This window comes from Maylandia zebra, linkage group LG17 (assembly GCF_041146795.1).
Source record: "Maylandia zebra isolate NMK-2024a linkage group LG17, Mzebra_GT3a, whole genome shotgun sequence".
In the NCBI taxonomy this organism is placed as follows: Eukaryota; Metazoa; Chordata; class Actinopteri; order Cichliformes; family Cichlidae; genus Maylandia; species Maylandia zebra.
Window position 1 is genome coordinate 22,660,201 of NC_135183.1, and position 17,581 is coordinate 22,677,781.

A 17,581-nucleotide genomic window follows, 5' to 3' on the forward strand; every position below is an offset into this window, starting at 1 on the left:
ATTATTTGAAACTCTGGCCATGTTTAACCTATTATACCAGTATACATAAACCACAGAAAACAAGGTAAAGCATAATAGGCTCCTGCTAAATGAAATGATTTAAAAACTACAGATAATGAGTCTAAAAATTTAATAAAAAGGTTTGAACTTGGATTCTAGAGATTTCTTTTGCTCACATTGGGTAAGCTGTTGTGTGTTCATATCATGTAGAGGATGGAAAATTCATTTGATAAAATAAAAGTTAAAAAAAAAATCGGGCAGAAAGACGCAAAGGAAATCTGAATCAACTGCAACAAAATGAATCAGTGAAAAAACAAGTACCTACTTCCTTCTTTGTTTTTTTAAGATTTCAGATGGATGCAGATTTTCAGAAAACCATTTGGATCCCAGCCTTTTCCAGTTTTGGAATAACTGATCTAGTCAAATATCATATCTCTGAATTACCCCCCAATTCTTAAAAATGTGGAACTTCCATGTGGGAGCGCCTACTGATACCTGACCCCACAGGATATTAACTTATTCATGGTCAGCTGAAACGGGTAAGTGAAGACCCAACTGCTGACATCCATCCATGCATTACTCAAGCACAACGCTACCACTGTCAGAGCAAAGTGTATTAGATCATCCGTACCATCAAGACAAACCCAAAGATGTTCCAAATAAATATGACAGCCTAACAGAAGCAAGCATAATCCAGTTATCTAAATGACAAAACCATTCACCCAACAAGAACTGGGAGCCCTTCTTCACATTTTCACCTTTTTTGCAGCTCCATAGTGTATTTATTTCCAGTCTCAAAGGGACATGACGTTCAATAAATCAAGTGATATTCCTGCAGTGATGTAAAGGTTTTACAAAACATTTGACGGCAGCTCATAATCGGACTAATTATGGAAGAGTCAGAAACTGCCGGAAAACAGCGCACAGTGAGCCTACAGTCTGAAAGCATGATTTGAATTGAAGATGAGCTGCTTTAGCTGTCCAGTGTCAGCGTCCTGGGGGCTGGGGTGGGATTAGCCTTGTGTGTTTTTTGAATGAGACACACAGAACCACTGGTCAGCATGACATTTTCCCGACAGAAACGCCATTCACACACTGAAAAGGTGGATGTGTGCAGGCGTGGGTGTAGAGATAAAGCTTCCTCCGGCCTGACTGCTACATCTCATTTCCCTGGTTGGCCGTCCAGAATCGGTGCATCATTTTGGCCAAGATACCAATTTTATGGGCCACTTTATGTCTTTAAGCCTTTCATTATTTCATATATTTTGTCTCCAGAAAGTAACGACATCTTAGATGGTGATTTGAGCTGGTTCTACGAATAAAACCTAGGAGCAAACAGCAGCCTCCAGGACAGAAGTAAGGCATGATGAGTCACGGGTGCAACACTTACAAGGTCGTGCAGGTCTGGGCCAAGTATCACAGTACTGTCCTGAGGCATTTGAGGGAGAACATTTGGAGTAAAGGACCTGAGATGTGGTGTAATGAAATTTGGCACTCCGCTGTAGCAGCTTTTGTCATCAGAGGTGACTGTGCAAAATACACCAACTACACATGAACCCTCCTAGCAGACTTAAGGGAGGTCTAACAGGAATGACCTGCCGCTTGCGTCTGAGGCTGAGGAAGATCCCTGCCTTAGGCATCCTCCCCAAAATAAATGCATTTGTAGAACAGGACTTGCAGGGAGTTGCCACAACTTAGAAGAGGGTGGCAGCCACGTTTAATTTGACGACATATTTACCAGCATAGTTTAATTTTTTTCATTATGTGAGTGTCTTTAGGTCTACCTCAGACACACAGGCTTCCCCTGGGTATACTGACATAACCCCAGTTTCATACACTACCGTCTTTACTGCAGTGAGCACATTCCCCAGATTCTTTAGCTGTAACCATCGCCAGTATTTAAAGTAATCAATTACTACCTCCACACAGCTCAGCGGTGAACACAAATACACATCTTCTCTCAATAACCATCTATTCTCCGATACACAACCAGCAATTTTATACAGAGGTCGCAAACATTTTCCTCAGGGGACACGTCCCCGCTGTAGTTGTAATTACTGTTGGCATGTGGGAAACCGCCACACAGCAGCCAGCGCCCCCTTTTCGAGTCCAGTTTAAGACACCACAGGTCCCAAACTCTCTCGCAGCGGTCTGTGGGCCACATTGTGCATCCTCTTCTCACTCCACACACACTTCCATGAGGAATGAGGGCTTGTGTTAAAGGCCTGTTATGGAAACGTGAAGGGTCATGCATTGCTGGAGAATGTGCAAGCTCCTCATCTCTCACACACACACTTTAAGTGGGCAGACAAGAAGAATAGCTCTATTATGTTACAGTATGCTGAGTGTGGAACAAACCAGCTGTGTCTGCAGGACTGTCTGTGATACTGTGTGTGACTTTAGGAGTGCAGTAAGTCAAAGATCTGAAAAGCGACCTTGTTTATTAAGTTCCAGACATGATAAAGCTGAATGTTTATGGTTGTACTTCAATCCTGAGCTCAGCCCAGCCCTAATTTATACAATCTGCAGGGAAAAGACTTGACTTGGGGGTGTGGTGGTCTCATCTGACACCATCTAATCACCACTATGCTGATTACAGTCCCACACTTATGTATTTTAAGAGTTGTTTTGCTGAAATAATCTCCCATATGCAGTGATTAAAATGGATACAATCCTTGAAATTATACATGTATTTTCATTTTAATGACCTCCTGTAATATAATAACCAACAAAGGACACCTGTTATGAAATCTAATGTAGGTTAAACCTGCTGCTAAAACTGTCAAAAAGGGATTAAGCCACAAATGGGAGGTTGTTATGCAAATATCCCGAAAACTTGCTTGTACACTGACAAAACCCCATTAACAATTCTGATGATTTTATGTTTTCAACTTCATAGCTCGAGCTAAAGGGACACTACAGGGACAGCTCAACATGGTAAAATATAAAGTGGAAACTTGCTCCCGCTAACAAATTCAGCATAAAGAACAATTCACAGGATTGCAGGGTTTGAAAGTGTCTCTGCTCCTTTAAGCTAAAGGGACACAACAGGTGAATAAAATATAAAAGTGGTGGATAAACTTTGAAGGGCTACTTAGTTTTACTTTGGCTATATGCCGGATTTAAGTAAAGCTACGTAAGTGAAAAATCTGTTTGTTTATTTTCTTCTTCATATGAGCATCTCTTAGAAATAAGGGAAATGTAGGTTTGAGAGATTTTTTTAATGCAGTACGGAACGACGCCCATATCTGAATGAGACAGCTGGACTTTAAAGCTTCTCTAACACAGAACAACTTATTTATAAGGAAAAGCAGCGTACAGGGAGTTTGTGTAGACAGTGTGTGTGTGTGTGTATTCCTAATCTTTACCTTTTTCTCTGTGATTTTTCCGGAGGGTTTTTTGAAGAAAGAGGTCCTGGCCGTGAAAAAGTACTCTTCGGAGTCCTCCTCCAAGCTACTGTAGCCACTGCTCATCGTGCTATTCCACGTCATTTGCGGGAAAAACTTCTCCACTGAGAACCGGCCACATCAAAAAACCACCCAAAAGAAAACAAATATCAGCTCTAAACAAACTCCAGCCTCAGTAAATGGCCAAACCTCCCTCTGTTTCTGTCCGCAGGCTTCGCTGTTCGACCAGCAATGAATGATTTCCTCTTTCAAATCCGCTCAACTCTCTCCCGTTCTTCCCTTCCTCTTCTCCTCCTCGCTTTACTCCACCGGCATAGTCAAAACAACTCAATCAAACCTCTCCATTTATAAACAGAAAATGAAGCTAGTAGCTGCTACGAAGCAGAAATGTCAGCAACTATAACTAATAGACCAATTTCGAAAGTGCTAATGAAGAAATCCCACAAGTTCCACTCACACGCCGTCTGTTAAATGCATGAGTCTGTGTGACAGCGAGGCGAGGCTACAGTAAGACCACTCCCATTAGGTGCAATAACTCCAGCCAGCCAATCCCCTGCCTGACAGTTAATAAAACCTCGCCCAATACAACAGGTTGGCCAATCAGCGCTCCGATGCCCAGTTTGAGTGGCGCGGATCAAAGAATTTGGCCAAAATATATATATATATATATATATATATATATATATATATATATATATATATATATATATCCTCTCTCTTGTATTTCAAAACAAGCATATTTGTTCTACACTTGGTAATTTTTTTTAATTTTATTTTCCTTTTTTGACAGTTGTAAGTTAATCTGTGAAAGGATGCTGCATATTTCTAAAAATACTTCAACACAGAGAGCAGATTCCAATTTGCATTTTTTTAGCCTCTTCACTACCTGCTGATATTCAAAATACCCAAAGGCAAAGATAGAGAGCCTTTTTACAGTCTCTCATTTGTTCCTGAAAATGTCACCTAGGAAAACTGTCATTGTGAACCCACAGACTATGCAAAAAAAAGTCTTAAAAACCCTTTACAGAGAAGAATAAAGTTACCTGCATTCCTAAAGAACACAAAAAAAGTCAGAGGTCAGTCAGTTATGGAGCACTGATCTGCAGCTGGAGCTTTTACATTTTCCTTTCCTCGTTAATCTACCTAAACACTAAAAATAAATAAGAAAAACCCTGTGTCTTACCTCAATCAACAGGTAGAAAATTAACAATAGCTTTCTAAGCATGCTTCTCATGTACCAGCTAGTATCTAAATGCAGGAGAAATAAAAGGCCAGTCGTCATTGGGTGGAACCAGTCTTTTCAGCCTTTTAACCCTCTCAGGCTCAAATTAAGTTTTTGTTGCTAATGCACAAAAGAATATCTACAGTGGTACTTCTGAGTAAAAAAAACATACATAAAATATGTATGTGAGGTAATCAGGTTGTTAGCTTTTACTTGTTGCAAATCTGCAACGCCTGCCTTGAGAGGGTTAACTGATTATCCAGAGATGATTTTTCTTGTGATGAATGTTCTAGAAACTCAGGGGGTAGGTATCCTAGTTAAAAGGACATTTATCCCTTCTGCTCTTTTTCTAATTCACTTGAAATAAGGCTGCAGGCGAGAAGATGCTGCCTGACAGCTTTTAAACCCAGTTCAACATCAGTTAAGTTTTCCATTGCAATTACTCTCACTTCAAATTCCTTGAAATACAACTATGATGGCAGAATCCTAACTAACTAAGTTGCTCTAGTATTATCTCTACTAATAACTGTAATATGTAAATTGTATAAATCTGTTGAGGCAAGATGTGATTTGGGGTCAGGAAAAAGTTTGCCCCAGACAATGAGAGGCTCAGAATAAAATCAGCCAAACCCAAATGAGAAGGCTCTGTGGGTGTGTCTTGGTATTACCATAAGACTTGGTCTTTGGTGGAGAGATGGAGCCAGACATTTAATCTTTCACAAAAAGAGTGGATTGAAATGTCACTGAAAAATAAAAGTAGCAAAAAAGTTCCTGTGTTCAATCAGTGTTGAAGGTTCGTTTCTGGAGCCAGAACCTAACAAAGGTCCAATTACAGCGCACCAAAGACTTTTCTACTTTATATTGTTATAAGCTACTCCATGGTCTCAGGATTTTAGAAGGATTTGTGGTTGTACCATACCTATAGCGTAGGTTTATTCCACAGGCAGTTATCAACAGTTATCAATATTTGGTGGCTTCCTTTTTTATGAATTCAGATAAATCTGAAGTTGCAACATGCTGTGGTCCAGTGTTCAGCACCTCCACACTGTATGAAGGTCCTGGGTTCAAATCCAGCCCGGCCTTTCTGTGTGGAGGCTGTATGTTCCTTTTGTGACTGCATGGGTTCTCTCCTGGCATTTCTCCCACAGTCCAAAGATTAATTTGTAATTTTAAGTATAAAGTGAGTGTGAATGGTTGTCTGTCTGTCTTTTGCCCGGTAATAAACTGGCAGCCTGTACAGGTTAGGCTCCACCCTCCCTTTTGTGACCCTGAATTGGATAAGCAGAAGACAAAGGATGGATGGATGGATGGAATCTACTGAACGGTCATCACATGATTACCAGTGTTTTGCTTGCTTGCTTGACCACAAGTAAATTATAAACCAACAGGCTCCCTACACCAAAAAACTCTTTCCTCTTTCCTACAACTTCTCCATGTTCACATGTAGGAACATGTTTATTCTACAGCTATAACCTGCAAGCAATATTAAGGTATAGCTATTTATAGCATCCTTTTTGGCTGTGTGTTTTTAATTAAATATGAGTTTCACCAGAAATGAAGCTACAGCCTGTATGCTGCCGTCATTCAGCGTCATAAAACATGTCAGAGAGTAAAATCGTTTTATACATTATGTTCCGCTCAAAGGAAACCTGACCGACAGCTGAGTTTACGTGCTTGTTAAATGGATGGAGTTTCACTCATGTTTTGAGCGGGTGGTGTTAAAGCTGCTTTCATCACCCTACAACTGGAAACTATTATGGAGCAGCGGGGCAATTAATGGGCTATGTACCTTCTGTTTTGGGGAGTACCTCCTGGGTACTTTAACTCTGCTGCATGCAGAGTTAAAGATTGTTAACTTCATGCTGTACATTTGTAGCCCACCCAGCTGCAATAAAGGTGCAAAACATCAGCAAAGCAGGTTAAGCATCAGATTGAAATCTACAGTACATCTGCACTAAATCAAGCCTAACCCGCTCACACATGGGAAAAACCAGTGGACAGCTGGGAGATTTTTTAGACATACAGGCTCTAATTTAAAACCAGCGGAGTTAGAGAAGAGACCAAAAATAAATATGGCACATCTGGAGCAGCCAAACCAAAAATACCTTTCAAATTCTGTAGAGATCATCCAAAACACACACAAATACACACAGATAAGCAGATTTGCCACCATGCTGCCATTTACTTCAGTGTATTGGTGCAGAACGAGTGTAAATAAAGAAAAACATACTTTAGATCAACTTGTGTTCTAATCCTTTATGAATCAAATCAAACGGCCTTGTGTTTTAGCCTAGTCGAGCCGGTCTAGAGGTTCAGGGATTTAATTTCAAGGATTTTTGTTACATGTCATTGTTTATCGCACTTCTTTCCTCATACGATGATTTAGTGTTTTACTATCATACAGCAGGTGTGCAATTTCCATACTGAGTCATATATGTTAATAAATGCATATATGCTACCCAGCAAAAAACAAACTAAAGAGACTGAGGCGTTGAGATTTGGTAAAACCTGTGAGGTCTAAAACACCATCAGTGATAAGTCCTTTAATCCTTAACCCTATCAGAACGTGGTTTGTTCTGGCAAGTAGATAAAAAAAACAACATTTTAAGAAAAAGATCAAGTATCAAAGTCCTTTTTTCTTTCTTCAGAATGCACAAAGAGGTTTGTAAAGCACCAATGTACTCCTCTTTGCATCTAATTACACCTAGCAACGGCCAGAAACCACTTGCCAACCCAAAAACACAATTAAATAAATAGTACAATAGGGTAAATTATATTATTTAGACAGAAAAATAAGTTTTAAAAATGTATAAATAAAGATTAACAAAGTAAAAAGAATACAATAAAAAAAACTTTGCAAAAAGTTGACTATAATACAAATAGAATAAAACAACGAGAGTTGAACTGAAAGCCACACCCAGGACAAACACTCACAGAGCTCTGTTTATGTGCATGTGTGCATGTGTGCGTGTGGTGAATGGTATTAATCTGCTGTCCAGTCACTTTGGCCTGGAGCCAGTCTGGTTACACATTACTGACATTCCAGGAGTAGGGGCAGCTTCTACCTAACATACAGTCACTGTACTGTAACTGTGTGGAGCGATTAGGAGATTAAAGCTTTCCCACAGCACCAAAACGGGCACGGCACTCAATCTGAATAAAAACGCAAGACACAAATTTCTCCAGGACTCAAATACCTTAAATATACTTAAATATCAGCAAATGACAGTAACATGAAACTGTCCATATATTAGATTTCCCGATACGTTTATAATATATTTTTGGCAATTTTGTTTAGATTGCGCAGTGCGCATTGACAGGAAATGAGGAAGTGGCATGCGGTAAAAATCCAACAGATTGGGAGTCAAACTGGGAATTCAGCTGTTATTATGCAGCATGCATAATACTGCCTCTACTACTGGGTCAAACCAATTACTAGATAAGTTAGAGGATTATGTACTCCTTTCTGGCCGTCAAGTTAAATCCATGCTAAACCCTTCATAAAGAAATGCATCCTCTCAGCAATTTAATGTTTAGTTCATGTAAGTGTTGAAAAATTAATGAGAGAAAGAGAAATATAATTTGTTGCGTGTGCACAGTGGTCTGTTAAACTGGTTTCTATGTTCATACATGACGTGAATGAAAGGTTACAGTTATATAATCATGGACAAGATAAAGCAGAGAGGTTTTGGTGGAGGAGTGCTATCAGCTGGTCTGTGAGATGGATGATCTGCAGCACTGCAGGCGTAGTTACACTACATTACATACAGCCTACAGAACTAGTCAGGAAGTATTTGAGGTATTCACTGTCTCTGCATTAATTCAAAAGTAAGCAACAGTAATAATTACATTTATATTAAAACCAGCGTTTATGAAATGCTTTGACAGACAGTTACATATTAGGGCCAAATATATAACAGAATAATGTCAAAGAAAGTTTTTTAAAAAAAGAGAACAAAATATGCATATTTCCAACATAATTAATAAATCTGTCATCCTCAGATTTAAAATTTTATCCTTTTGAATAGCAGGACCCCACCTGAGGATCTAAGCCTCTGCATGGCTTGTGGCCAGACATAGACTTCTTTAAAAGTATGAAAATCTTCAGATCAACTGGGTCAGTTCACATAGGGAGCCAATGAAGAAAAGCCAGGATAGGTGAGATGTACCTACTAGAGATGTGTCTAGAGTAAATAAAAGCATGAATTACTTTCTCCAGGTTGGTTCTTCAGAGCATCCATTTCACTTTAGATCTTATTTGGAAGAATCTGGGATGGACAGCTCTTCTTTATATGTTGCTCAAAGTCTAAATCTACTCTGAAGTTTCTTTCATGCATGTGCTTTGATGAATTAACTTCAATATTCTTTCCATGCAACCAAATTCCACATGTTACATTCATTTAACACTGCTACCTTTTTCTGTTTTCATGTATTCACATGACTTTGAGTCTGAATGCAAAGCATGTAAAGCTTTTTAAAAACGTATAGATAAATATTAACTTAATAATAACTGGTTAAGGAAGTGCTGCTTATGTTGCAGAATCACATATTTCCTTTAAATCTGGTTTAAAACACAGTTTAAAGTCTTGATTTTATGTTTTTAGGTGCAGTTTTCTCTTCTAGATGTTTTTACTTTTCTTTTTTGAACTAGACCAGAAACATCTACAGCAAAAGGTTAATTACCCATTTTATCAAGCTGTTACTGTAGTTGATAGCATGTAACTGGAGCAGAGGCTTGGCTTTTGTATTTGCATGTTTCATACAGAAACCTGCTTTTTTTTTTTTTTAAACTCCATGACTCCAAAGATAAGATGAGAAAGTCTGTTGTGCAGCTGAATGTCAAGTTAAACATTAATCCAGTTCCAAAGTAGGAGCAGGCTCTTGCAGACCCCTGCTTCACCCAGTACCCACATCCCACATGTATCCTGGGTGCTGAGATAGAAAGCAGCACCAGAAGATCAAAGGTGAACTGAAGGCTTTTCATCTAAATAGCAAAGGTTTGCTTGTACATTTGAGTAGCTGTCACTTGATCCCTTGACAGTTAAAATCACAATGCCAGATGACGGTGGTATAAACTCAGAGTTTTGGCAAGCAGCTTATACCACAAACAGCACATTTACGTTGAAATGATAGCGCCTTCTAGTGGTTTCATGGCATCTACACCTGAGTACAATCCAAGCCTTAGGGAGGAGGTTGGAGAGGATGGACGGGTCAACAAAATGCTACGTTTTTTTTTTTTTTTTTAAATGGTATATTATATTATATTACATAATATTATATATATTCTTATGTTAAATTCTTTAGGATTTTTAGCCTCATAGACCAGAAAAACTCACAGTAAATTGCCTTGGGGTTAGCCTTGAACATGGGCCTCTGCGTTAGCCTTGAGGCACACGGGTTCGCTGCTGAAAACAAAACAAAAACGGTTCAACAACTTTAACTGCATTGATTCCATTGCCAGTAAGCAGCACTATAAAATACTGTGGAAGTGTAAGTTAACGGCTATTGACAGGAATTTGGAAGCAGATCAGCACAACTTCCTGAACCGGAAAAAAAACTTCCAGAAAACTGGATATTGAATGTGCATAGCCATGGGAGCCTGGGGAAAGTAAGGATTCCTTTACGTCTAATGTACAGAACAATATAGCATGGGTACTGACTGCTAATGTTGACTTCACAGGGTGCACGATCGTTGGTACATAGGCTAGAAATCAGGGCACCAGCAGGTAGATGAAGGTGATAGGTCAAACTGTGAAGAGTATGTCATATTTAGAAAACCAAGGTGGAAAGAGACAAAGACAAATGAAGAGAGAGGAGTGTTAAAAGTTCCCATGACCTCATTGAGTGAAGATGTCGTCACCTTGTGTTATTTGCACAAACGTCCAGGTGTGTGCTTATTGGTTATTTTTGGGCAGGTGGTGGGTGTGTAGCTGTTTCCTAATTTAAAGGCACTGTGAGTTTTAAAGGGGGTGGGCGTGTCTGCTGTAAAACTAGAGAACTTCTGTAAAAGGGCAAAATCACTGCTAGATCAAAGACTAACACGTTTAATTTATATCCCCAAAATTTAAAAGGCAGGAGTGACACAAAAGCCTCATATTTTTATGTAAATTAAGTATTTACATAAATTCTTATTTTAATTTTAAAAAGCGTCTTTAAGGAGAATGTGCAGGTTTTGTTTTAACGTGACAGAAATCGTGCTGAAACCCATCTGAGATTTTAAAGTTTAGGGTTATTAATCCTATAAATTATCCTTCCAGTGATCTCTACGGGGTGTCCTGGGTCCGGCCCCGGGCCTCCACTCAGTTGCACATGCCTGAAATACCTCACCTAGGAGTTGCCCAGGAGCACATTGAGACTTATGAAAGGGATAAATCCAAAAGAATAAAAGTTAAGTGGTCATGAGACCAAAGGGCAGGCCGAGCATTTTAAAGATTTTGTGAATCTAATTGCAACTCTATGTGCCACGATGATGAGAAAAGCCCCACATGCAGGTAGAAAAGTAGCTCAGATCTGCAGTGAGTCAAAAGTGCACTTCAGTATCCCGAAGAAGGAAGGGTTTGTGTTAAAGGTTTTCCACTGTGGTCTGGGAGAGCTCAAACTGGTAAAATACAGGATATAATCAAGCCAAAGCCTCAAGGTGCAAACGTCTTACATAAAAGGAAGGAAAGGAAGAAGATTCACAGCTTAAGGGTGCAGGACAGTTAACATTAATGTGGCATAGCGTGAGGCCTTCCCGGTACTTTTTGCTTTGGTGTCAAAAGGTGTTAAATATCCAGCCAAACTCAATGCTGCCTCAGGGACTGTGAAACTAATTCACAAATGTATGAAAGCTTTAGTGTAAGGCACACTTCACGACTATCATCCATAGAGCATATACATATGAGAAGACTGAGTATATTTTTGTGTGGATTTCAGTGTTTCCCAGCCTCTTCTGTGTGCATGCGTGTGTGTTTTCCCCTGCAGCCACAGCTCTTCATCCTGACAGACAAAACACCGAGAGTCTCGTGATCAAAGAGCAGAGGAATGCTGCTGGAGGATCACGAGACTCTCGGTGTATCACATAATCACTGACACACAGCGAGAGGAGGGATGCAGGCTTAAACTGAAACACAGCAGCTGTGTAGATTACACTGCAGCTGGATGATCCGAACCACACAGCAAGGTTAACGCAGGTCAGGCTGGGAAGGGACATGAAGGGAAGACACTAAAAACGGAGACACTTTTGCTTATTTGCTTCAAGTTCAGGCTATGCTAGTTGTAGCTAAACAGTGTTCTATGGTACTCTACGTGGTATTGAGTACCATGGTATTCAAATACACATCTCATTGTACTGACTCCAGCAAATATGACATGTATTTTTCAAGGAAATCTCCTCAGAGCTGTCAAGTAGTGCCATCTTTCATCCAGTTAATTACTCAGTTTTCATCAAATATCTGCAAAAATGACATTCCCATCAGCTTCAGGCACCTTCAGTAAAATCACAAGCTTAGTCTAACTTTTCAGTTCAATTAAAGACCAATAGTTGTTGCCACCTTCATTACAGCTGGATGGTGGGTGAGTGGACCTGTTGACTATTTTTGCATTTTCTGGAGGTATTATTAATTGAATTATCTGAGAAAGAACATGGACTGCGCGTAACAACATCCATCTTTTTATACAGTCTGTGCATGTGAACTGTGCAATAGCTTAAAAACCACACAGCTGCTCTCTGACGATATGAACTCTTCCTTACACGTAAGCACTAAGTGAGCATTAATACAGCACAAATCACAACATTTTCATGCTGCTGGCAGCTGTAATAGCATTGGTTCAATCACAGGAAACAGAGCTTTCATAAAAAATAATATTTTTGAGCTGGATATTAAATTAAATTACTTCACATCTAACACGATAAGGAAAAACAGAAGGTCTAAAAGCCAGACTTCGGAAAGAAGCCGCTTTTCAGCAGCAGCAGCAGCAGCATAATAAGAGATCTGTGAGAGTCACAAGTCCAACACGCACACACACACAGTTTAATTCAATAGGAGGAGATTCATCGGTACGATAAGAAGTTCTGACTTTGCCAACACAATCTTTCTCCTGCTTTTTCACCATCCCTCCTTCCCACAGACGTCAGCAGGCACTCAGATTAAAATAATAACCTCCACTCAGACTTTTCATATAAATAAATGAACGAATATAATCTTGCATTCATTGTTTAGTTTTAGAATTTGTCTATATTCAGGGTTTTTTTTAAATGATCACACTAACAACGACGCTTCTGTTTACTTTAAATGCCTTTTTCTCTTTTTCTCTGTCTGTTGTTTTAATCTGAGTTTGGTCGATTAACAACATATCTTCCTTTTTGCTGGCAGGAGGATCACCGTGCCGCTGCTCTGTGTGGCCTCTATGAATGCTGAATGTGGGTCATTTACAGTGCACTCTCCTCTCGGCCCGTTGGTATCTTGGTTTGAGATCGTCCGCCTGGATAAGGACGGATAAGCGCAAACAAACACACACCAACACACTCAGGAGTCTGACGTTGAGTTCCACCCTGATGCAGATCTGTGTTTTCCTTTGAAACGCCCACAAACTGAGCAGAAAAATTACTTCCAATGGGCTTCGGTTTACCCCTTGATGCTCTGCCACTGACTTCTGCGCACACGCACAAGATAAAACTGGGGTTTATTTTGTGATAAAATAGCTGCAGGCCTCTCTTAATAGAGTGTTGGGCTTGGGTTGGGTTCATTCTAGGCTGACACTATCAAACGTTGGTAATTCTGTAGTTTTTTTTGTACCTCTCCACTGGATGAACATTAAAACATCAGCTTCATCTTCAAGAGAAGATAAAGAAATCTGCTGGGAAGCCGACTTTTTGGACACTTCCAATTCTAACAACCTTGTTTCCGAGTTAAAACATCCTGGCACCGTATTAAAAGCTGCAGGCTCAAACTTATAAACCAGTGGGAACCACTTTAATGTAATTTCTAAATACACAGGTGAGTTAAAGAGAGTGCTGTAGAGAGAAGAGATGAGGATAAAAGGTCAAAGTCTACAGCCACGTAAAGTGGTCACAGAGTACAGTTGGTAATGCAGAGAGGATCCAATGGTTCGAAGTTTAGAGAAAAGAATAAGAAAAGTGAGACATTTAATGGCTGATTTAAAGACTGTGTTCAAAAGCATGAAACCCAAAACATGATGAGTATATTTATCATTAGATCTAAATTATTTGGTAAAACAGAAATCCAGACATAGAAAAAAGGCTGAGAATCACCCACAAAAACACAGGAGCAAAGGGAGGCTGTAAAGAGGGACACGAACATACACAAGAAGGAGTGATAAGGAAGAAGATGACCTATTTATACACTGCAGGCAGACTGAGGGACAAACAGAGGACTGAGACACTGAGACACACAGGAAGATGCAGCCAAACACTGAATGAAGCAATAATCACAACACCAGTGACACGTTAGCTCATCGGGCTCACTACAAGTCACGGTTCATAGGTTAACAAACGTGAGCAGAACTTAGGTTAAGATAGATTTTCGTGCATTTGTGTGCGTGTCTGTGTAGATGAATGTGTGTGTATGCTCGAGCATGTACACTTATTTTTAACCCATGACTTGTATTCAAACTGTGAAGCAGGTAACTGTGTGTTTTGAAAAGTGTCATACAAATAAAGTGATTCTTATTATTCTGGCACCAATCACCCATGATGCTCGTCTCCACCCTGCCTTCACTTTCTTCTTTACCCGTCTTGTGTACTTGTCTGCTTGGATGCCCGACAAAAGAAAGAATCCCAAAACTGACATTAAACACATAAGCAGAAGCAGCACATAGAGAGGCACGCTGAGCTCTTGCTTTGTATTCAAATAATAGCTTGAAAAGGGAAAAAAGGTCAGTGCTCTGTTAGTCGCAAACATAACACGGGGTAACAAGAGGATGGATTCACTGTCAAAACAAGTTTTATCTGCAGGATAAGAGAAAAAGCAAACCACAAGCAGCATCCTTTGGTGGCTGTGTCAATAACAGAGTTTGAATGGGTTGTGGTTAATGTCCCGTCACGTTTTCATTTTTATTTTCTCTTGCTGTGGGTTAGATTTTCATGACCTGGTTCGGTATAGAAACAGATAATGGTTTGGATCAGAACAGCACACACCCTGCACACTGAAAGATGAGCTTAGCCTGTGCATTTAAACTTGATGACACCAACGCCAAAGGACAGACTGTGATGCCTGCAGCTTGGATAAAACAGCAATATTTGACACCCTTGGAATTAGATCAGAGTGGCCAGGCAACAGTATAAATAAAAAAGCAGTTTATATGTTAGGGTTGGGCAGTTTGGGCTTTTTCATGGATGGAAATCACTTTGAAAAGATCACTTGCATAAGGGTTGAAACCACTAAAAGCAGAGATTTTTATTTATAAGAAAAGCATGTTATTTGTAATTTGCCACCTTTGCGCATCTTTTAAAAGCTCTCTGAGATGCATTGCCAGAAACAGTCCCCACAGAGCAGCGCGGGGCTCAGCTGGTGTTCTCTTTAACTTGGTCTAAAATGCATGAGCTGCACAGTTGGCCATGTCAGGACACGCTGGGAGGCAAATATGAATGAAATCTCTGGGACTCGTCTGTTGTTGGGTCTCTAAGCTGTCGACTGGTGTCCTGTTTCTGCAACAGGCAGCTGATGATGGGGGAGCTTTGTCTGTCAGACCAGTATCCGACTGTGGAGTTAATCCTGCACAATCCACAAAGATTACAGAGCGACGTTGGCTGCTACAGTTCACCCCCCACTGCCTCCATACTGTCCCTGAGTTTCTTTGTCTCTGTGTTTATTGATCTAAAACCCTCATCATCGTTTTTAGACTGATTTTCTTTGCATCACCTTTGGCTGAAAAAAAAAAAAAGGTAAAATAAAATATTAGTAGCAACCATTAAAAATAAACCCCTTATCCTTAAATGTAAAACAATTAGAGCAATTCTTACAAAAAAATAAGTGAGAGATGGTTTTCTGTAAACTTGTTAGTTAAGAATTGTGAATTTAAAAAAAATAATCAACAGTCTACACGTGTTATCATGTTATCACTGACTTCCAAGAAAAATGAGCTATTAGCTTTATTTCATCCACAGGCCTCAGTAACAGAGGCCTAGAGACCGGTTAGTGAATATTCCCCAACTGGTTGGTGGTGCTTGCTGGAGGTTGCTGCCTGTCTCTAAGTGATTTCTTTCTAAATACTACACAAAACCTCCTTTCAATCACTTTGATCGCTAACAGATTTGCACCCTACACTTAACTGACACCTTCCCTTACAGCTAAACCAGACCAATCACAGCGCAGTTGTTACTGATATTTAATATGAGCAGCAATACCGCTGTTATGGATGACCTGTCCACAGTTTACCTCGCCTATGATAGTTGGAATAATGCCCAGTCTGCTCCAAGCTCCCCAATCAGATAAGTGGAAAAGCAACAACTTGATTCATGCCACCACAGACTCCTCCCGATGTCTTTGTCACGCGTTAAAGGTTCACTTGGACAGAAATCAGTACTGATGAAAATTTGTGCTCAGAAAAATTTAAAAAATGTAAAATATGTGTATAGAAATATTAAATGTCCTGAGTATTTCACAAACCACCATTATAATTTGTTTTGTGTTTGTAGGATAATGAAAATGGTATCCAGAGCTCAGCGATTCAGGACCTGTGTGACCCCAATAGAAGACAGAAACTGAAGGAAGCTGCCATTTTGCTGTGTACGCACTTCCATTACAAATTAAGGGACAATTGTCCCTGCAGGATTAGCATCATTAAAATGTTTATATTGTTTGAATCTGAAGGGTTTGTGCTTCCAAACAATGTATAATTTGTCAAATGTGATTCAGAATGAGATGATGTGATTCAAAGGATTGGTTTGTCGAATCTTTGGATTCTTCACCCGACACAGGTTTGCAGTATCTGTCATTTTATTTTTAAGTCCTACAGTTGTTCAAATGTATGATTCTTTGAAGTTTTTCGACTTTGATTAACGTCTTCACGCTTGCCTGCATCTCCCTGCCTGCCTCATTCTTCCAGCTGAAATGGCAGTTGCTTATTATGCAAACATATTTTATCTCAACAGGTTTGACCTTTTCTCAGGCTCTGCCTCCATCTCCTTGTCTCAATCTGTTTCCAGGTAAGCCTTCAGATCCGTCTGTGTTTTCTTTAACACAATAGTTGTCTGATTAGAGGAGAGGAGCCGAGAAAAGGGAAGATTAGGAAAGATACACGAAGAGGAAGAGTGGGATGATAAGACGGATTGTGATGATGTTTGTTTACAGGGACAACTGCATGAATCCAGATGTGAGATAAGGACGGGGTGGCTGAGGGATATCCTGAAATTCAAGTCTTTCATTGGCCTGGAGAAGAAACACTGAAGCAGCTATGTTTTTAACTGATTGAACAACTGCTTACAAGAAAAAAAAAGGAGGAAATTTTCAGCTTTGCAAGATGAAAATACTTTGACGTTTTGTTTCAATGCTGCACTTAAATGATTTGGCTTCATCTGGACTACCACGATACCCCAACAAGGTTTAAAATACCGTTTCAGAGGTTTAATGTAACAGTAAACAAGTTTTGGATGTTTATTCCTCCTTTTTCAGTGATTTAGAAGACAGCTGTGATAGTTCCCTGGTATCCGTACGCTAACTGTGAATCTGCAGCCAGGGAGACAGTCGGCTTAGTCTAGTCTAAGACTACAAACAGGGTAAAGCAGCTTGCCTCCGTGCAACAATCCAACTCTTAATCCTGTCTGATTTACACAGTAAATCCCGATTCAAGCATGAAACAAAATGTCATTGGAGAAATGAGCTTCTTATATTCCTGATATCTGAGTGCAGATTTAGGGAGCGAGCATGCGAGTGAAGACCTCACACGTGTTTTATTTATATTATTCTTTATATTTTTGTGCCGGTTTATCGTTGTTTTTCTAGTTTCTCTT

At 39.8% G+C, this 17,581-nt stretch overlaps 1 protein-coding gene across 4 annotated transcripts in view; it reads right to left on the reverse strand.

The window, feature by feature from the left end:
- Positions 1 to 17,581, reverse strand: part of rassf3 (Ras association domain family member 3) — a 74,626-nt gene that overhangs the window by 32,620 nt on the left and 24,425 nt on the right. Inside the window, exon 1 of one of the 4 annotated variants that reach the window (XM_012915555.4) lies at positions 3,369 to 3,898. The exons of the other annotated variants lie outside the window; for them this stretch is intronic. Within the exon in view, the coding sequence (XP_012771009.1) occupies positions 3,369 to 3,491 (123 nt within the window). The 5' untranslated portion in view covers positions 3,492 to 3,898. Of the gene's footprint in view, positions 1 to 3,368; positions 3,899 to 17,581 lie in introns of those variants that run through there. 4 annotated transcript variants of the gene reach the window in all.